This window comes from Lutra lutra, chromosome 16, assembly GCF_902655055.1.
Source record: "Lutra lutra chromosome 16, mLutLut1.2, whole genome shotgun sequence".
NCBI classification, from domain to species: Eukaryota; Metazoa; Chordata; class Mammalia; order Carnivora; family Mustelidae; genus Lutra; species Lutra lutra.
This window is the reverse complement of record NC_062293.1, coordinates 51409560-51430657: the sequence shown is the minus strand read 5'-3', so window position 1 is coordinate 51430657 and position 21098 is coordinate 51409560. Positions and strand designations below refer to the sequence as shown.

The window sequence follows — 21098 nt, the reverse complement described above, 5'->3', positions numbered from 1 at the left end:
CAACGTCACATCCTTCCCTGGGACCGTTTGCTTGGCCGCCCACTTGCTCCCCGCCTGCTTCTCTCCCCAGTTCTCAGCCTCAAGTCGGAGGTTGGGATGAAAACACCGTTTGTGTTCCCAGATTCCTCCCGTTTCTGTGCTTTCTGTGTTGTTCCCAGGCTGCCTGCCTGTTGTCAGACTGCGCCAGCGACAAACAGATCACGGGCTCGTCCCGGGAATGTGACAGTAGTCCGCGGTCACCCACGGAAACTGTTGGGAAACCCACAGTCACTTCCACGCTCTTCCCCGCGGGGTCTGAGGTCAGGCCGCCTCAGACTGCCTGGTCTTGGCCGGGGTCACCTCAAGTCCAGGTGTCCTCCCAGCACGCTGGCCTCCTCGCCTCGTGTTTCTGCGGCAGCACAGCGTCTCTTTCTGCCTCTGACTCTGCTGCCCCTCTTGCCATCTTCCTGCCTCCTCCAGTTTTTTACCAGAGTTTCTTTAAAAAAAAAAAAAATTATTTCTTTCCCTTTGTTTTCACTTAATTGGTGAAAAATAAGGTTGCGATCGTGGAGAATAAAAAGGTGAATTTTATGGGAGGGTGTGAGACACTCTCTCTTGGCACGTGCGGTCGCTGAGCCTCCACTAATTCGAACGTTTGTTCACATACAGCAGCCGCCCAGCCGGGGACGGAGATCTTCAACCTGCCGGCGGTCACCTCGTCAGGTAAGTGGTGCAGCGGGGTTGCCGCCCGGGCGGGCTTCGACAGACCGTGTCGCCAACCGACGGCATAGTGGGGGCCGCTCCAGGATGCAAGAGTGAATGAAATCGTGTCATTTAGTCAGGGAGGGGACAGAGATAGTAGCAATAAAAAGGGATTGAGGGGCGCCTGGGTAGCTTAGTGGGTTAAGCCTCTGCCTTCGGCTCAGGTCATGATCGCAGGGTCCTGGGATCGAGCCCCGCATTGGGCTCTCTGCTCAGCGGGGAGTCTGCTTCTTCTCTGCCTGCCTCTCTGCTTACTTGTGATCTCTCTCTGTCAAATAAATAAAATCGTAAAAAAAAAAAAAGGGATTGAGATTCAGTTAACACTTGCTGGCAAGAGAAAGGGACAAAGAGAATCAAAACCATTCAAGAAGAGCATAGAAACTAGAGTTGAAAAGAGGGAACGGTGGAGTAATGAAAGCGAGCGACTGATGCGTTCAGCTCAGAGAAATAAATTCCCTGGGGCCCTTCTCGGGGGGTGGCAGGGCCTGCGCGTGGGCCTCAGTGGAGCTACAGGCCACGTGCTATGTCCCCTCCGGAGGCCTTCGCTTCTTGCTGCGCCGTTCAGAACCACGCAGAAATGCTGTGCGTGTCTCTCTCCAGGCTCCGTTAGCTCTAGAGGTCACTCTTTCGCTGATCCTGCCAGTAATCTGGGCCTGGAGGACATTATCAGGAAGGCGCTCATGGGAAGCTTTGACGACAAGGCAGAGGAGCACGGGGTCGTCCTGTCCCAGCCGGTGGGTGTGATGCCTGGCGGGGCCAACACCTCCGTGGTGACCAGTGGTGAGACTCGGAGAGAGGAAGGGGACCCGTCACCTCATTCAGGTAAAGTTTGTGCTCTTGGGCTCTTCTGCTGCCTCTCCCAAGAAAAAGCCCGTTGATTTCCAGGTTGTAATGCTTCACCCAGAGACTTCATTTTATGTGCTTTATGACTCACCTTTCAGGGTTTAGTTCCTTACAGAAAGGTTTGTTTGTTTATCTGCTCATTTTAGTAATGTACAGAAACTTTCAAAGGATGGAAATTTTTATGCAAAATGTCACCATTCAGTGTTGGGTATTATTTTTGTTTGCATCTAATTCTTATCTGGATTGACACATTTTAATTATGATACAAATGCAGTTTCATATTCTGCTTTTGAATTTAAAAAAAAAAACAGTGATAGGTTCAGCATAAAAGAATTTTAAGCCACAGAATAAAGAGTAAGGAAAAAGGAAAAAAAAAAAACAAAAAACTTCAGATCACATCACCCAGAAAATGCTACTGTTCTTTTCTGAGAAGCATCATCCTAGAAGTGTCTCTGTATAAACACATAAAAGGACAGACAGACATTACAGTGAGATCATTCACACATCTTGGTAGAAGCGCTCACACAGAAAACCTGATTCTAAGCTTCCTTTAAACCCCTTTTTCTCAATTGAGAACTGATCTCTTCTATGCTTAAAAATTTACCTGCAGTTCTAAGTATTTCCAGTTTAGTTTAGAGGTTTTTTTCTTGTTACATCAAGCGAAAGCTCTAAGGTTAAGATCAAAGAGATCAGAAGTTTTTTGTTTGTTTGTTTAACCTACATTAATTTGGGGACGACATGGATCATTTCCTGCTCTGAAAGAGGAGCGCGGTCCTTCTGGTCTTCGCTCCGGATTTGTACTGACTGACGTGTGCGTGTACTTGAAGGTTGTGACATTGTGACTGTGGTTGTGTGATCCTCCTTGGTGGCATGTGGTATGGCTGTCGCACCCCTTTTCCTCACAGAGGGGGCTGCGCTCCCAGGCTGCTCACACTCCACGCCTTCTTGCCATTGCTGCATTTGACCTGGCAGCACCACACGTTCCTCAGACCATCTGTGGATGTGACGGCATTTCTCTCCTGGCATCAGTTGTGTGAGAAGGAAGGTGCGGGTGCCCTCTTTTGGAGCTGGTGACGGTTTATCTGCCCGAAGAATCCTCTCTTCCTCAGTCTCGATGTTAACTGATAAGTTAGCGGTCGTTCTGGGTCAGGTTTTCCTGCGCACAGCGAGGCCGTCTGCGGCTGCGGGCTGATTCTCCGCCCACGGAAATGTCCTACTGTTTTCACTTGTTGGGCTTCACAGTTCAAAAAGACAACTAACGTGTTTGCCGGCTCGTCTTCGTCCCGTCTGGTACCTTCTAATGATTTTTCATCATCTCGATCTCCTTCTGTTGCATTACCGTGTTTCGCTTTCCCTTTGTGCGGTGACCCCCTGCGTCATGTCTATTCTCATCCTCGCTGTGTGTTGTCGCCCAGGCTTTTCACCTCACCCTTTTGGGTTCCTGCAGGTGTTCGGAACCTGGCTCCACACAGGCTACAGTCTCTCCCCCATGTCCGCAGCACTTTTCCGCCTCGTCCTAGGATGTTCTGTTCCTTACAGTGCGGACCTGCATGTCTTCTCTGCAGATAGTTCTGGAAGGCGTTCCGCCCACCTTTTCCTGTGCGCTGCAGGGTGCGGGGTGAAGTAGTTCTGCCGGGGCCATCCCCTGGGCTCCGATCTCTTCGGAGATCTTTTTAACGTCTTGTTCTAGAGAGGGCGTCCTTCTCCTGTGAACTTTTTAGGAACAGCCTGGGACGGAAGGGGCTGGCGAGCACTGCGGCGAGCACTGCTGGGGTCCAGCAGTGCCACAAAGGGGCTTCTGTTCGATGCTTTTTTCTTTTGGCATAAGATTTCCTTGGGTGTTGGGGTGCCTGGGTGGCTCAGTGGGTTAAGCCGCTGCCTTCGGCTCAGGTCATGATCCCAGGTCCTGGGTTCGAGCCCCACGTCGGGCTTTCTGCTCAGCAGGGAGCCTGCTTCCTCCTCTCTCTCTGCCTGCCTCTCTACTTACTTGTGATCTCTCTCTGTCAAATAAATAAATAAAATCTTTAAAAAAAAAAAAAAAAGATTTCCTTGGGTGTTGCATGAACTCCTCTGCTTCTCTCTAAACTGGTAGGCAGCGAGGCTGTGAGGATTTCAGGTTTTTGTCGGGCTGCTCTAATTTCCTGTCTCTGTGCTCCAAGGAAAGAAATGACGTCGCGGGAATTTTGTTTCCTTGGTTACATGTTTTTAAGTTTATGGTACGAGGATATAACTTTTGCCTTAGTTGCTACCAGGTAAATTCTGGCTTTTAAATAATCATTTTTTACCTTCACGGAGTCCTAGGATCGAGAGTCTTTGTGCTACCTACCATCTTGCTTCCTTCTCTTAGCATTATGTAACCATCAGCCTTTTGGTAGGTTTTTAAGTTGAGAACATAATTACTCTGTGTCAGTAGTTAATTTATTTCACTTTTAGGAGGAGTTTGCAAACCAAAGCTGATCAGCAAGTCAAACAGCAGGAAATCTAAGTCTCCCATCCCTGGGCAAGGCTACTTAGGAACTGAGAGGCCCTCCTCCGTCTCCTCTGTACACTCAGAAGGGGATTACCACAGGCAGACGCCAGGGTGGGCCTGGGAAGACAGGCCCTCTTCAACAGGTGAGGAACTCGCTGCTGGCAAAGGCGGCTTCAGGTGACCTTATCCGAGCCTTGGCTAGTACTTCTTGTAAAATCAGAAACTTCGGTAACCTCGTTACCGTACCAGTAGGTTCCACTCTCCAAAACAGAAACTGAACGCGTAGAATCTTAAGAATTGAGAGAATGCAAGGTCTAATTACCTGAAACAAGGAAGAGCTGTGAGGACTGGCCAGTCACCCTCGAGGCTGTTGTATTTTACATGCCGCAGCATGTCATATGCTGCAGCCCGCAGCGGCTCTGGGCGGACTGGGGACGTGTGGGATTTCAGTTCCTCCCGGAACCGACCTGAGCACGACGGGCGGCTCCCACTCGTCGCCTGGAGCCTCTGCGTAGACATTCTTAGAGCAGGGTCTTAGGGAAATACTGAGAAACCAAAATTAAGAAAGGGGAATAGTGGAAAAAGCCATCCTCTCTCTCGTAGGCTCACATGTTTATATGACTGATGAGAAACAGTCATCTAGGATATTTACTGATGTTTTCCATTTTGTACTTGCTTGCTTGAGGCTTTTTTTCCAAACCTGATAACCACAGTAATGGTAATCCTGAAAGGGAACAGGCAAACCTGGGGTATTTGGTGTAGATTTAAGGGTTTCACGGAATTACAAGCCATTTTTTTTAGACGTTAAATACATACCAGTGGGAAAAAAATCTGAAATGTGCTCCCCCTAATTTATTAGAATATATATTTCATGTGCACACTATATCCACATAATTGAAGGCCTTTGCTTGATGAACTTCTCACATCGTACGCAGTATGTACTGGTTTGAAAACGTCTCAGCTAAACCAGTGATCGGTCTCCCATCTCTCTCAGAGAGGGAATTAAGTCATGAAACGAATGACTTGATAAAAATGGTAGGCTTTCCACTTTTACAGTTTCTTAAGCTGTTGTAAAAGGCTTTCTGGGGATAGTGGAACAATCTAGGTGGTGGCAGAAGGTGGCAGTGCTTTTGCTGGGGTCACATGCCTCCTTCCAGGTCTCGGACCTGCTAAATCCGCCCACTGAGCGCCAGCAGATGGCACCTGCCTGCTGACCCCGGACCTTCGTCCTCAGGACACTGCACTCCTGCCTTTACCTCTAAGAGTCTGCACGTTCTCGGTGTAGACGCTGAAGCTTAAAAGGCGGTACTTCTACTTGGGATTCTCCACGGAAACGCCCCGATCCGAGACTTCTCTCAGAACCCCTGCCCGAGCATCCGTGCCTGGGCTCCGCAGTGCTAAGCTGCTGTTGGTCCTCGGGCCACGCGTCCTTTCTAGATTCTCACTGAGGGGGCCTCCCGGGCCCTTCCACGTTGTTCCATGTGCTCTCGGTGTCACGAGATCGTTTCGGTAGGATGATTGTGTCTTCTGTGACGTGGTGTGGGACAGCGGCTGTGGTCATGACACTGAAAACTCTCTCTCTCTCTCGTCAGGCTCAACTCAGTTCCCGTACAACCCCCTGACCATGCGGATGCTCAGCAGCACCCCGCCCACGCCCATCGCGTGCGCCCCCGCGTCGGCGGCCCAGGCGGCCCCACACCCGCAGAACCGGCTCTGGGAGCGGGAGCCGGCGCCACTGCTGTCGGCGCAGTACGAGACGCTGTCGGACAGCGACGACTGAGCACGCGGGGAAGGCGGGCTCGGTGGCGCCGAGGGGTGGGGTGAGGGGCTCTCGTTTGGGGTGGTTTTGTTTTTAATGGCGGGTAACAAACCTGTCCTCCTCTGACTGGTGCCCAGAGACTTTTCAGGAGAGCCTGGACCACGGACGATGAAGAAATGATGGAAACGTATTTGGAGAGTCAGACTGGGGGAGGGGCTGGGGGGGCTGCCTTGGATACAGGCACTTCGGTGGATTCGAATAGTGGAGGGTTGAGATGTAGAGTTTTTAAGAAGTGGACAATTCCTGTTCCTACATCTGTTTGTAAAGAAAACCATAATGTCTTTAAATCACTCTTCTGTAAATAGATGACCTTTTTTGCAGTGTTTCCCCTTGCTGTAGTATCTGGTGTACTTATGTTCAAATCAGCGCATCAACTTTGGGGGGGGGGCGGGGATTTTAAAAAACAGACTCCGCACCTTTTTAACCCTTGCCTTCTAAATGACCTCATACAGCCCAGTTACATAACGTTGGCTGTCACGGGCATTGTACTTTTATCCAGTTTTGTCTCCTCCAAATTCAGATTTCCGGTGATGTTTCAGATCTTGTGGAAATGTTTAGATTTTTAACACAGACCCTGTTGTGAAATCTGTACATTACGTTATTAGGGTCAAAGGTAAGAGAAACAAAATTCTGCCATACTGTAAATTTCCAATGCAGGCTTTAATTTTTTTTAATTAGTAGCACTGAAAAAATATTACTGCATGGGTATGTTATAGTTCCGTTTCTAAAGTTTAAAAAAAAAAAAGGCTTGAGACATCCCTCACTGTTATGCACACTGGTGACGTAGCCACACCCCTAAGTATCCTTTTCCTTCTGCATCTGATGCAGCCCAACAGAGCTTTTGTTTTGAAATAAATCTGACTACCCTGTCCATAGCTACACAGATCATGTGTGATTTAAGGCTCTTAATGTCTCAGGTTTCAAAGGAAAAACTAGTATCTTGTCTTTAGGTTGCTCGGTATTGGCTGAGCTGGAAGTTAACGACCTGAGTCGAATGTTCGTCTGTTAGGTGCACTGTGTTCTGGTCCTGAGGCCTCATGGTGAACATGCGGTTTGGTCCCTTCCCATTTGCCACATGCCAGTACTCCCTTTGAGTCTTTGTGGGCAAGAGTTTATGGTTGAATCTTTTCATTTCACTGAATCTCAAGGTATGAATACCTTAAAAAGAGTGAATTTTAAACTAATTATGGTACTAAAGGGTCCGTTTCATCCTTAATAATTGCTTGTTGAATTGTGAGATTTTTTTCTCCATCCAACTTAAGCAGAGCCTTGAAGCATCCTTCTGGAGCAGGAGGAAAGGGACTGTTCCGGAGGGACGCCACTGAAGATGAGAATGGGGAGAGACTGAGGTCTCTGCAGAGAATACAAATTAGCACTTTATGGACTAAATAGATCTAAACTTTTTAACAGAAATACTCGAGACTCTAGAGAAAGCAGGTGTACAATAACCACTGACTGCCTCCTGGCCTGCCCGAGACTCTCGAAGGGCCCTTAGCACTGGGTCTGGTCCCTAATTGGGTAATGCAGGCACTGGCTCAGGACCTTGCCCACACGGTTAATTAAGCAACAAAGGCCACAAGTCTGTGTGTGTCTGAAGTTCAGCCTTCACTCCTGTTGCTGTTCTACTCCCGGAGACTTTGGGTCTCACGCTAAACTTGAGAGCAGGGTCAGTGATCCTGTTCCTTCCACTTGGAAAGTTGGTACTGCCCTGTTACACAAATGCATAAATGTTCATGTGAATGGGAAACAGTAAACATTCTCCATACCAGTTCCTATTTTAGGTATCGTTCATTTATAGTGCCGGCACACCCGAAAGACATGATGGTGATGAATATTTTCCCAGGACCCTGAAGGTCCTGAGCTACTCCAAATCAGACTGGCTTTTGCCAACATGTCGCCCGAGAGCCTTTTTACTTCCGCAGTCGCACTCAAGGACCCCTCACGCCCCCCTGCTCAGTGCACGCGTCTTACCACTCCAGCGGCCATGGCGCGGAGGAGGGACCATTTCTTAGGGCAGAACACGGAAAGGACAGAACTCGCACGCAGCTTACCTGCAGAGCAAACCCTCTGGGAAGGGGGCCGTCCACCACGGCAGGATCGGGAGGGCCCCGAGAGGGACCGAGGACTGGCGAATGTCGGCTGTGAACCCAGGCAGGACACTCTGTGGGCTGGGAGCTCAGTGGTCCGAAGCTGCCTCCTTCCGCACGAGCGGGCAGCACCCCGCAGCCACGGAGGTCTTCCCGGTGCCGCGCAAAGCGGCATCCCGATAGCCGGGCTTCCAGCGCACGCTCATGACCGGGAGTTTCGCAGTGCTTTAATTTTGGTATGCTGGTTCCATTTTAAAATATTTATGCCCTGAAAACTCCGGTGACATAGTTCGGACACTTAAACTCCACTATTTTTAACAACTCACTTTTGAATGCAGACCCGATGGCCAAGGGGTCGGTCCTCCTGCTTTGCTACCCTGTTTTACAACAGTGCAAATGAACTTCCTTGGAAATACCCACATGATGAGACTGTATGGGGACACCTACAGTCTTTCCAGCACCGGGACGGGACCATGAGCTAAATCCTTGTGGAGGATCAAAAATTCTTAAATAAAACCTGGAATGACAAACCTAACCTTCAGTAACCCCTGCCATTGTGAAAAGGTAAAAACATTCTCAGTGCAGATGGTGAGTAGCTGATACTTATTTTTCAAAACTCAACCAATCAATAAATTAAGCCTGGATTGCACTGACAATCTGATTGATACTCTGTTTCTCCTTAGACCTGAATAAAGGAGCTAGCTGGGTGGTAAGAGATGAGCTTACCAGAAAGCAGGAAGAAACGGACATCAGCAAATGTAATAAAAATATAAATGTAAAAAAATATAAAATTCTAGTTTAAGTCTAATCCCCGAGGATTTGGACCTCAAGGTTTCTAGTTTCTGTTTTCCTGACTCTAGTAAGTTCGTTCTTGTGAGAAATTCAAAGATTACGGAATACATAGAGTGTTGTTGTAGAGTCTCTAGTTTATTATGAAAGGATTCTTCCAATATGTACACAGGAAACAAAAATATCTGTTTATCATTCCCACTCACACCCCCACCCGCAGAGGCTTACCAACAACAGTGCTCCTTCATGGCACCTACAAAAACCACCTTTCCCCTGGGCGAAGGGCTCCCTGCGAGCCTTCAGCAGTGAGCACAGCTGGCTCCCTAGCCCGCAGGTTTCAACTGTGCACGCTCTGCGGCAGCAGGGTAAGGCTCTTTGCACACAGTAGTCTGTCCACCTACGGTCCTCTGACCAGGTATGTTCTCCCACGGCCGCAGGGGAATCTCCTCGGTCCCCTGCTTTACAGACGCGGATACCAAAGGCCAGGACCAGGTCAGTGATCCTGCTACTGTACCAGCAGTGCCTGCTGGAATCGCGGGGGGGGGGGGGGGGGGGGGGTTGTTTACAGGTCACACGTGTAAGGCCCTACCCTGAGGCCGGGGGCTGCAGCCTGGGCAGGTGCAGAGGACCCTGCGCAGGGCCCGAGGCTGCACAGGCAGTGGAGTGCTCCACCAGCTTCAAGAAGAGTCCACGTCACTCCTTGTTCCCCTTCCTCACGGTCGTATATAACCAAATATAAAAACACACAGTTCACTTTTATTTATCATTAAATGGGCATACTTCCAAGGGCCTAAAACTCCTACTTCCAAACGTCATGCTGGACGCTGGTGCAAACCAGGACGAGACTTTTGCTCTACTACGCGTTACACCCCACACTGGGCTTCATGAAAGGGAGAAGGAAAATAACTCACCACAATCCCCCTTCGCCACAAGACAGGTCACTCTGATCTGCCCGACAGCGATAAAACGAAAGAGAGGGGAGGGAATCAATGGGTCAGAACCACAGCACGCGGACGCTGGCTGACCCCTCCGCCCCGCACACCCAGCCGACGGCGGCCCAGCCCGTTGCCATCCGCGGTGTCCCCCAAGACCCGCGCGCCCGGACCCTCTCAGACGTCACGACTGAAAGCATCACTTGACATCTGTCCTTAGAGGCAAAACCAGCCAGGGGTGAGAGTTGTTTTTCCTTTAAAAACACAAAGTGGCAGTGTATACAACTTGTCCTTCACCACAGCCACACTGACAAAACTTGAATATCAAGGAGAAAGGATCTAAGCCACTGATTTGGGTATCACTGAGACCGGAATAATCGCTGTTGCTGAAAATTCCCTACAACAAAAAGGGATCTCGCGCTTCATAAAATTAAGGTAAAGGTCTACTTTTTCTCGACAGCTCGGCCAGCTCTTCCTGATGTGCTGTATAGAAACCTCGTCTCTCTTCAGCTCCGCCTGCTTCAACGCCTCCTGGTAGATCTCTCTTGCTTGTGCGTATCGCTCTAAATGACCCAGAGAGAAGGGAGGAGAGAGAGAAATGCCGGTTTTCAGAGTGACTCTGCGAGGCTCCGCAGGGTGGGCACCAGTGGCCACACGTGGAGCCCCGGGCGGGCACGGCCTCCTCTCCTGCCAGGGCCCCCCTGCCTGCCCGTCCTGCCGGTGGCGGAGCGGGGCCCCACGCTCTCGGCCTGAGCTCCCACGGCTCACCAGGAGCGCTGGAGGCCACACACGGTGCCACTGGAAGCAAACATGTCCTCTCTGGGACCTCCGGCCAGCCCCCTCGTTCCAGAGCTTCCGGACCACCCCTGGCCTCCCTGAAGCCCTCTCGCAGAGTCCTACCTCCAGGGACCCCCTTGCCCTCACGCCAGGCACCCTACCTCGGTGCATGAGGATGGCGGCCAGGTTACTGAGCAGCATGTGCAGCTCGGGGTGCTCGATCTGCCTGGCCAGGTCGGACGCCCTCTGCACGTACGCGCAGGCCTCGTCGAAGCGGCCCTGCGCATCCAGGGTGGTCGCCAGGTCACTCATCAGCACGATGGTCTGTGCCCAACAGAAAATGGGGCCAGTTAAACAAGCAGCTACACAGATCGAACAATCTGGAGTTTGGTGAACTGAATCTACACTTAAGATTCCGTGTTCCTAGCATCCCGCAAGTGAAGGGCATCGGCCTTGAACGAGCCGCGTCCGCTCACTGTTCGCACTGTACGGCACACGGCATCCGTTCGACTCCGGAAAATGACAGAAGTCTAGAAACTTGGGAACAGGATGAATATTACTTAATCTGATGACCAAATTAGAAGCACACACACAAAAATAAAACCGCAAGCAGCAGCTATAAACAATCTCATTTAAGGTTCGCCGTCCTGAGAAGCTAGCCTCCGGTGCCATCTTACAATGTCATTCCTGCGGGTGACTCTGAGACTCATCGAGAAGAAGAAATACATAGATTATGGGTTTTAGGAAGATCTCTTTTAAGGGTTTTGAATCTTAAACTCTTAAGTCAACATTTAAGAGTTTTGACACCAGGAGTGGCAGACCCGCCTCAGCTCCTGAAGCCCGTGCTTTAAGCCTCAGTTCTAGCACTTGCGATCTGAATTGCAGATTTGTCTTCTTCCTCCGCAGTGCTGTATTCCATGAAGGGCACTCTGTCACCTAAGTCCCCTTCCTGAGCATAAGTCATAGCCCAATACCTTGACTTGCCCACTGCCCCCAGCCTGGAACATGTTCAGGTGGGTTAAAGTGTGCATCCTTCCGAGGGATATGGAGCATCTCAGATAAGTAAGTGATCCAGTTCTCACTTCTTTTTTTTTTTTTTTTTTAAGATTTTATTTATTTATTTGACAGAGAGATCACAAGCAGGCAGAGAGGAGGAAGCAGGCTCCCTGCTGAGCAGAGAGCCCGATGCGGGGCTCGATCCCAGGACCCTGAGATCATGACCTGAGCCGAAGGCAGCGGCTTAACCCACTGAGCCACCCAGGCGCCCCTAGTTCTCACTTCTAAGAACTCAGTCTGATGGAGAAGAAACATTTCAGTTCAGTGCGGTCTCGGTTCTGAGAGCTCTGCACGGCGTGCCTATATTCTGTGTCGGTGGCTTTGACTTTTTAATGCAGTCCCCCTACCCCTTCTCCCCCCACGTCCCCTGGCAGCTTACCTGTGGGGTGAGGGAGGCAAGAACCTCCATGTGTCAAGCTGCTCCTCCTAAGATTCCCACTGAGATTCAGGGTTCCAGAACACTGCGCTGGGTGCCCTGAGGGCCTGAAAGCCCGGGGTGCCTGGTTAGACCTACTAGTGGGGACAGGCTGCTCCGCTGTGTAAACGGATACACACACAGAAGGCTCTAGACAGACCTAGTAAATGATGCAAGGTCTCAGATGCTTTATTTTTTTTTAATTTTTGGGTTTTTTTTTTTTTTTTGAAAGTCGTCTGTGCACCCAACCTGGGACTCAAACTCTACCTCAAGGTCGAGAGTCAGGTGCACACTCTGCTGAGCCTGTCGGCAGCCCTCGGGTCCTTCTGAAGCAGGCAGCCGGGGGGTGGGCAAAGGAAGGGCCTGGGGCACACGGACGGGAAACCACTAGGACCATCCACTGAGAATCTGTCCCCAATGTGGGATCTCACACCAGGACACTCTGACACCTCTGTTTTACGGTCCTCTCCCCACTCTCCTCCCTTACCTGTGGGTGTCTTTCTCCTAGCATTTCTTCGGAAATCTGCAAAGCCTTTTCATACATCCTCTGTGCCTGTGACGGCTGCTTGGAGAACAGAAGGTAGCGCGCATAGGTGTCCAAGCACATGCCGAGGAGGAGGTGAGTGCTGGCCTTCTCTTGCACTGAGGAGGAGAGAAGAGCAGTGTCGGCATATGACACGAGCACAACAGGGAAAGTGAGGCAGAGGTGCGGACGGGCTGCTTCCGACTCTCGCTTGTTACCAAGACCCACGAGTACTTTCATGGTACGGGACCCATGGAATGTGTCCTGTCATTTAAGAAGTACCTCTGACCTTCCCCTTTGTTACACAGGGGGATGAACATCTGAATAGGTTCCCAGACCCAATTTCAGTGTGTGTGGTGGGGGGAGGCAGGGCATCCCCACATGGAGAAGCCACTCTCTGACACAGCACAGAGTTTAAGAATTCACCGATTGGGACACTGTTACCCAGATCGCATCTGATGCCACAGGTGGAGGGTTCAGTCCCACCTGATGGCCCCCCTTCCCCCATCAGACACCAGTCACAAGCCCCGTGCTTCTGCCAGCAGCTGGCCACGCAATGGAGCTTCCGGTTCGACCCCTCCGAACCAGGATGCCAACTGCGAGTCCTGGTCCCAGCTGACGGACTGTATGGCAGAGCTTGCCCGGGCCTCCCTCCTTCGGTTACGTTCATTTGCTAGATCAGCTCACAGAACTCAGAACATTCTGCTTCCTGGGTTACTGTTTATTATAAAAGGATGAAACTCGGAACAACCAGATGGAAGGGACGCACAGAACAAGGTGTGTGGGAAGGGGCATGAAGCTTCTATGTCCTCTCCCGGAGCACCAACTGTCCCAGGATCTCTGAGTGTCTCTGGGTTTTCGAGGCTCCATTACGTGGGCGTGACTGATTCAGTGACTAGCCATTCGGGACTGACTAAAGCTATGACCCTCCTGGTCCCCCTCCGCCCAGGCCAGGGTGGGATTGACTGACAACCCTCTAATTTATAGGACCCCGTCTCTTGACAGCTGTCCTTAGGAGATGGCCCAAAGTCTCCTCGTTAACGTAACAAAAGACCCCTTAATCACTCTCAGCGGGAGAAATTCCAGGGGTCTGGGGAGCTCTGAACCGAGAAGCAGACAAAGACCAAGTATAGATAAGAAATAGATTTGGTCTGGGGCGCCTGGGCAGCTCTGTGGGTTAAAGCCTCTGCCTTTGGCTCATGTCATGATCCCAGGGTGTGGGAGAGAGCCCGGCATCAGGCTCTCTGCTCAGTGGAGGCTACTTCCTCCTCTCTCTCTCTCTCTGCCTGCCTCTCTGCCTACTTGTGATCTCCGTCTGCCAAATAAATAAATAAAATCTTTAAAAAAGGAAACAGATTTGGTCATCTGAATGACTTATTAAATCACAATACTGCAATATGCAATTAAATGACAAATTTTTCCTCACGTTTTTCCTTTAAAGATTTTATTTTTTTTAAGTAACCACTACTACACCCACCGTGGGGCACAAGCTCACAAGCCCCAGATCAGGAACTGCGCTTCTGTGAACGGGGCCGGTCAGGCCCCCCGCCTCCTCCCACCATTTTAAGTAAGACCTTGAACATCAAGATACAGAGCGTTATTTTTAGGTCAAAACTGTATTTACTAGAAACAGGTAAAGATAAATCCCAAGAATTAGTGAAAGACAAAGAAAGGCTAGGACAAATGAAAGCGTTTTCAGGTGCAAAAAAGGCAATGCTTGGTAAGAGACCAGAAAACGCTCAGAATCATGAACTAGAAAGTCACAAGGCAACTGAAAGAACAGTTAATCCATCTTTTGAAGAAGAAAGACGGCAATGAGAGGGCAGCTCTGGAAAATTACAGTATTGACAACACAACGTCTCACATGCAACAAGTGTCAAATACCTAAGCCGCACAAATGGGACACAACAGACCTTGAGCACAGACTCCGGCCACAACAAGGCGCACAAGCGAAGACCCAGGAGAGCTGGCGGACGTGGACACGGGATGACCTGGACCGCAGGGGAACGCCACAGAAAGGGTCCCCGCAGATAAACTCTGGAAGCTGTGACACACCCAACCAATGATGGTCAGCTGGCTTCACTTCCCAGCAAATTCACATGCGACCCTGTCCGCCCCCCCCGCCCCTCAAAGCTTCAGAAAACGTGCAAAAGGCAGACAGAATTTAAAGATGAGCAGGGAACCAGGTCTAACAGGATGATCAATGATTTCAGAGAGAGTTTAAATAGGCCGGTTTCACTGGGGCGGATAAAGACAGCTGCTGACATGTTGTCACAGGGTAAAAGTTAAGAAACAATGCAGAGCAGAAATCCGAAGTTACCGGCTCTGACTTAATTATATATGAAAGGAATATATTCATCTTCTTAAAATCAAACGAGGGATAGTTTTAAATAGATCGCCTTACAAATAAACGTGCAAAAAGAAAAAATATTTGCGTAAATATCAAAAGTACACACAAATGTATGGATAAATACAGAAAACCAGATAGAAGATGGCATCAGCTACCACGTGGAAAGATCCCGTATTTCTCCACCAGGAGGAACACTGAAACCAAGATCTAACTACAAGCAAAAATGCTGAGCAAAAGCTTACATATCAGGGACAGTGTAACATTAACAATACTGCAAAATAATCTAACAAAAAAAAGGCAGTTGAAAATGAGAGAAATGAGACAAATCTGTGTTCCCTTCAAGTAAAAACAAAGGTCCAAGAAGCAAGTAATATGTACAGAAGACTCAGAACTAAAACACACGTTCTTTGAGAACATTTAAAGACAAAACCTTTTCGCCATACCCCCAAAATAGCACAAAACAATGTATAATTATTCCAATTCTGGAAATTCTAGGCTTCAAAAATGACTGCCAACTCCTATTTCTGGGGATTTCTATTAATTCTCTTCAATATTTCAAAATTGTTTGAAAGTACTGTTTGTGTTTTGTAATTAGAAAGTATGATGGGGTGCCTGGGTGGGTCAGTGGGTTAAGCCTCTGCCTTCGGCTTGGGTCATGATCTCAGGGTCCTGGGATCAAGCCCCGCATCAGGATCTCTGCTCAGCGGGGAACCTGCTTCCTCCTCACTCTCTGCCTCTCTGACTACTTGTGATCTTTCTCTCTGTGTTGAATAAATGGATAAAATCTTAAAAAAAAAAAAAAGTATGATAAAATGACAGGTAATTCCAGTGGAAAATCATCACTACTGTTATCAGCAATGGAAATTAACCAAATGGAAAAAAGACAGTAAAGAGTTTTGGAATAATTAATGAGGTTAGATTTTAGCTGTAGTATTTTTTCATTGTTAAAAATGCATTTCAAATTCATATCACACCATAATATGAAAAATGAAAACAATTTTTGAAGAATCTACTTCTCAAAAAACAAGGGAGAAATAAAAAGGCTCCATAGAAAACCTTTAGCATACTGCCAAATTAAGAGAAAACTTCCCAGCTTTAATTAAAAAAAAATAAAAAGTTCCTTTTCTAAACAGTAACATTTAAAATATAGTTTCTTGAGGGGCGCCTGGGTGGCTCAGTGGCTTAAAGCCTCTGCCTTCGGCTCAGGTCATGATCCCAGGGTCCTGAGATCGAGCCCCACATCGGGCTCTCTGCTCAGCGGGGAGCCTGCTTCCTCCTCTGTCTCTCTGCCTGCCTCTCTGCCTACTTGTGATCTCTGTCTGTCAAATAAATAAAATCTTAAAAAAAAAAAAAAAGATTTAAAATATAGTTTCTTGAAATATTACTATAAAAACTGCTAGAATGACTCAAGAACAAATTAGACAGTAACAGCTGAGAAGGACACTGGGGATGTTCAGACAGAGCCTCCCCCAAAGATTATCTGAATCTGAGAGGGCGGTCGCATTTATTTCTTCAAACTCATTTAAGTAATTCTTTTCCACAAACCAGTTCTAACCAGAGAAAAAAAACAGAAGCTACCTCAAACCTGTCCATGAAACAATCAAGATTCAGCACAGAAATTTTTACTCAAAATATTAGCAACTGGCATTGTCACGTGCACAAAGGAAGTGACCAAGCAGCACTTACTCCAGGACTATGGAATCGGTCAGTGTTTTTAATGCATCAGTGTATCAAACACAGACTTACAGAAATGCAGACCAAAAGGGAATGTGCTAAGATACTGGTTTCCGAACAGAGGCTTTGGTTCCAGTAATAACGACCGATGATCGGAAAACCGTTCTGCTTCAAAAGCACGATCAAGTCTATCCTTTTACACGCACAGCTCGGCTCCCAGAGAAGGAATTCCCAAGGGCCAACACTAGGAGGAAACTAAAACCCAGAGTATAAAGTGCAGGACTTGACGCCACAAAAGCCCCATCGGCGCCGGTTTTGTGGGGTGCCCGAGCGTCTCTGTCATCCATCCAACTCTTTTTTTTTTTTAAAGATTTTATTTATTTATTTCACAGAGATCACAAGTAGGCAGAGAAGCAGGCAGAGAGAGAGAGGAGGAAGCAGACTCTCTGCTGAGCAGAGAGCCGATGCGGGGCTCGATCCCAGGACCCTGGGATCGTGACCTGAGCCGAAGGCAGAGGCTTTAACCCACTGAGCCACCCAGGCGCCCCTAGCGTCTCTGTCATCCAGAACTGAGTTCTTCAACTTTGATCAGAGAATCGGATCTGAAGCCCCTTGCGTAAAACCAGAATGACTGTCGTGTGCCCTCCCCACACCCTGGCCCCGCAGGGGACCACAAGAACTTGCCTGGGGCCAGCCTGGGATCTCGACGGGAAAAGCACAACCATGGAAATGTCTAGTCACAGGCCTGAGCCGCACGGAACTTGATGTCTACCTCCAAGCGTCCATTTCGGCTCGGACCTGCGAGCCTGGAATAAACAAAACCATTCCCGACTCTCACCTTCCAGCTAAAACCCGCCGCAGATGAATTTATCATCCAAACAGAGTAAGCGTGGAAAGTCACAACAAATGAAAACCAGCAGGCAATAAAAAAGGAGCCTCACCCTCAAGAATTGTAGATAATCGACTAATCCGAGACCGTAAATGAAGCAGGTTTTCAGTAATTAATTACATGGCCAGTATGACCCACCGCGGAGCCCTGCATGTGTACCTCCTTTGCCGAGAATCTTCTTCCTGTAGAGACGGCCACTTGGCTGATGCCCTCCCATCCTTCATGTCTCTCACCACCGAGGCCTTGGCTGAGCCCACCAGACAACAGCATGTGGCCCTACACGCTCCCTGCACACACGTCCCCCCCACACGCGTGCGGTCTCCGTAGCACGCACTCTGGACAGGCTACGGCTTGCGGGAGAGTTTACCGGTACGTTTTTCCTGAACCAGAAACTGAGCTCCGTGAGGCAGCGACTTCCTCTCACTCACAGCTGTCTCGCCAAGCCCAGGAACACGGACAGCACATCTCAGGCACTTACAAATATTTATTTTTGGATGGATGAATGGACGAACAAATCGAAAGAAAATTAAAAACATAAAGGTACTGAACTAAAGATAGAAAAGAAAAAATTAAACCAAAAATTAACTTTAACTATAGAATTCACAACACTGGTGCTCCATGAATCTATGAAAACTCCACACACAGACGTCATCCCAGAGCGTGAGAAGAGGATGACTGATAAGACAGTCCTGAGCTGGGGCGCCTGGGTGGCTTAGTCGTTCATTAAGCGTCTGCCTTCGGCTCAGGTCGTGATCCCAGGGTCCTGGGATCGAGCCCCACATCAGGCTCCCTGCTGGGCGGGAAGCCTGCTTCTCCCTCTCCCACTCCCCCTGCTTGTGTTCCCCTCTCTCGCTGTGTCTCTCTGTGTCAAATAAATAAATAAAATCTTAAAAAAAAAAAAAAAAAAAAAAAGTCCTGAGCTATAACCCTGTCCATGAAGGATCCTCTCACCACTTCACATCATATTAAAAATTCCAGGTAAAGACAAACCGTAAGAGACATTCTTAATCTCAGGAAACAAACTGAGGGCTGCTGGAGCGGAGGGGGCGGGAGGGATAGGGTGCTGGGGGATGGACACTTGGGAGGGAATGTGCTGTGGTGAGCACTGTGAATGGTGTGAGACTGACAACCCACAGACCTGTACTCCTAGGACAAATAATACATCATATGTTAATAAAAATTCTACATAAAGACTAAGTGTACAAAAGCCTAATACTTAGAAAGGACCATCTTTCTAACCTTAGAGAAAGATGTATTTTATTCAACAAGACACAAAAGGCATAAACTATAATATAAAGGAAAATATTAAAAGATTCTATTAACATTCAAAGTTTAATCTCTGTATATGAACTGACCTCAAACGAAAAGACAAGGACACAAAGAGATATATAATGTATAAAATAGAAGTGTCTATATTTTGTTCAAATATATTAAGAAAAAGACAACGCTTCAAGAGAAAATAAGCAAAGGATATAAAGAAACAATTTTCAGAGCAGGAGATCTGCGCGGTCAATAAATGTACAAAGAGATGTTCTGCATCTACTAGCAATCAGAAAAACACGAAGGGCGGCCTGGGTGGCTCAGAGGGTTAAGCCTCTGCCTTGGGCTCAGATCATGAATTCAGGGTCCTGGGATCGAGCCCCGCATCGGACTCTCCACTCAGCAGGGAGCCTGCTGCTCTGCCTACTTGTGATCTCTCTCTCTGTCAAATAAATTAAAACAAAAAACAAAAAACACTGAAGCCCCAATGAAATTCCAAGTCACACCCGCCAGATCATCAAAAAATAAAGTCTAGGGGCGCCTAGGTGGCTCAGTGGGTTAAAGCCTCTGCTTTCAGCTCAGGTCATGATCCCAGGGTCCTGGGATCGAGCCCCGCATCGGGCTCTCTGCTCAGTGGGGAGCGTGCTTCCTCCTCTCTCTCTGCCTGCTTCTCTGCCTACTTGTGATCTCTGTCTGTCAAATAAATAAATAAAATCTTTAAAAATAAAAAAATAAAAAATAAAGTCTAACAAAACAAAGACCCAGAGCAACAACACAAACCCACCGCTAGTGAAAATGTTAACCAGTAAAACCACACGGAGAAGCAACTTGGAAATATCTAGTGTATGCACGCTGGCAAGTGCCCGTGCATTCCCTAGGGAGGAGCTCACATGTCTGCATAGAGATATGGGGCTGAGAAGGTCCCAGGAGCTATTATTTTCCAGAGTAAAATGGGAAGAACCTTCATGTCCGTGTACAGGAGACCCATAGGACATGCATCCAGTGGGATCCCAGACCACAGTTGCAGGGAATGGAGCCACCAGGGCCACCGGGAGCCTGTAGCACTCCTTACCCCTCACCCACCCCAGCTCAGTGGACCAAGAAGAGGGAGTCACCCTTCTAGACAGGCGCAACCCAGCAGACATGTGGTTGGGCAAGGAAACAGGCCTTTGTGAAGGAAAACTGATGCTTTAAGTATCACCATGGTTAAATCTCAACAAAATAATGTCAAATGAGAAACTGGAGAAACAAGTGCATAATATGATACCATTTGCATAAAGTTTAACAACACACTGGGGCACCTGGGTGGCTCACTGGGTGAAGTATCTGCCTTCGGCTCAGGTCATGATCTTGGGGTCCTGGGATCAAGTCCCACATTGGGCTCTCTGCTCAGCGGGGAGCAGGCTTCCCTTCCTCTCTCTCTGCCTGCCTCTCTGCCTACTTGTGATCTCTGTCAAATAAATAAATAAAATCTTAAAAAATAAAAAATAATAAATAAATAAATAAATAAGCTTAAAAACATACTAGCCCCACTGCATGCTGTTTACTGATATATACAAGTGTAATAAACAGGCCTAAGAATGATAAAGATCAAAAACAAATTAAAACAAACAAACACCAAATTCAGCACAGTATTTACACCGAGTGGGAGTACACCAGGGTTTACAGCTAGAAAAAAGCTCCGAAGCACAGACGGTAACTATTTAGGCTTGACAAAGCTGAGGGGAAGGTACACAAGTAACTGCTAGTCACTATACTTCAGTTTTGCTTGAAATCTTAAAAAAAAAAAAAAATCAGAAGGCACAGAACTAACTTTTCTGAAGGTGAGACAGTAGAATGGATTATATACTGGAGAAATTCCCAAAATACAGCCCCAGAAATGGAGAGAGAGGATGAGTATGAGGGTCAGAGAAGACAGGTGGCTATTCCAGTCACGGACACGGCCAAATAAAAGAGCACCCCCCAGCTCACAAAGATGTATTCGGAAGCGCACTGAACTGGATCTTAGAAAAGAGACTAAGCCCCCTAACCTCATGCTGACAGAGCCTCCAACTGCTACAAAGCAACCCGGCGCGAGAAAGCAGCTGCCTCCACAAGAAGGCAAACGAGCGGCTGCAAGTTCTCTCCAGTAAACCCTAGTGAGCCGAGACTTCCAGATCAGAGAGAAAAACCAAGCAGGAAAAGGCACCAGAATGCTTCATCGTCCTCCTCTCATCTTACAGAAGCAACGGAAAACATTATGTACGTCTTCCCTCCAAGTTTTAATTGGAAGTTTAGTGACGAAAAAGTCCCTTTAGGAGGGAACTAAGAGGGGTGCCTGGTGACTCAGTTAAGCGTCTGCCGTCGGCTCGGCTCAGGTCATGACCTCTGGGCCCTGGGATCAAGCCCAATGTTGGGGCTCCCTGCTCAGTGGGGAGTCTGCCTCTCCCTCTCACTCTGCCTGCTTCTCCCTGCTTGTGCTTTCTCTCTCGCT

The 21098-nt window shown here is 48.4% G+C and overlaps 2 protein-coding genes across 19 annotated transcripts in view; one reads left to right on the top strand and one right to left on the bottom strand.

The window, feature by feature from the left end:
- NCOR1 (nuclear receptor corepressor 1) overlaps positions 1–7648 on the top strand; it is a 154367-nt gene extending 146719 nt beyond the window's left edge. For 17 of the 18 annotated variants that reach the window (XM_047709183.1, XM_047709184.1, XM_047709198.1 and 14 more), the window contains 4 exons: positions 649–702; positions 1342–1563; positions 4018–4197; positions 5647–7648. In XM_047709183.1, coding sequence (XP_047565139.1) covers positions 649–702; positions 1342–1563; positions 4018–4197; positions 5647–5834 — 644 coding nt within the window. In that variant the 3' untranslated portion in view covers positions 5835–7648. The remainder of the gene's footprint in view (positions 1–648; positions 703–1341; positions 1564–4017; positions 4198–5646) is intronic. The other variant, XM_047709196.1, reaches the window with a different exon arrangement.
- A 1218-nt stretch (positions 7649–8866) lies between these two features.
- TTC19 (tetratricopeptide repeat domain 19) overlaps positions 8867–21098 on the bottom strand; it is a 31306-nt gene continuing 19074 nt past the window's right edge. The window contains 4 exon segments of the mRNA XM_047709205.1: positions 8867–10158; positions 10161–10244; positions 10620–10782; positions 12417–12571. Coding sequence (XP_047565161.1) covers positions 10112–10158; positions 10161–10244; positions 10620–10782; positions 12417–12571 — 449 coding nt within the window. The 3' untranslated portion in view covers positions 8867–10111.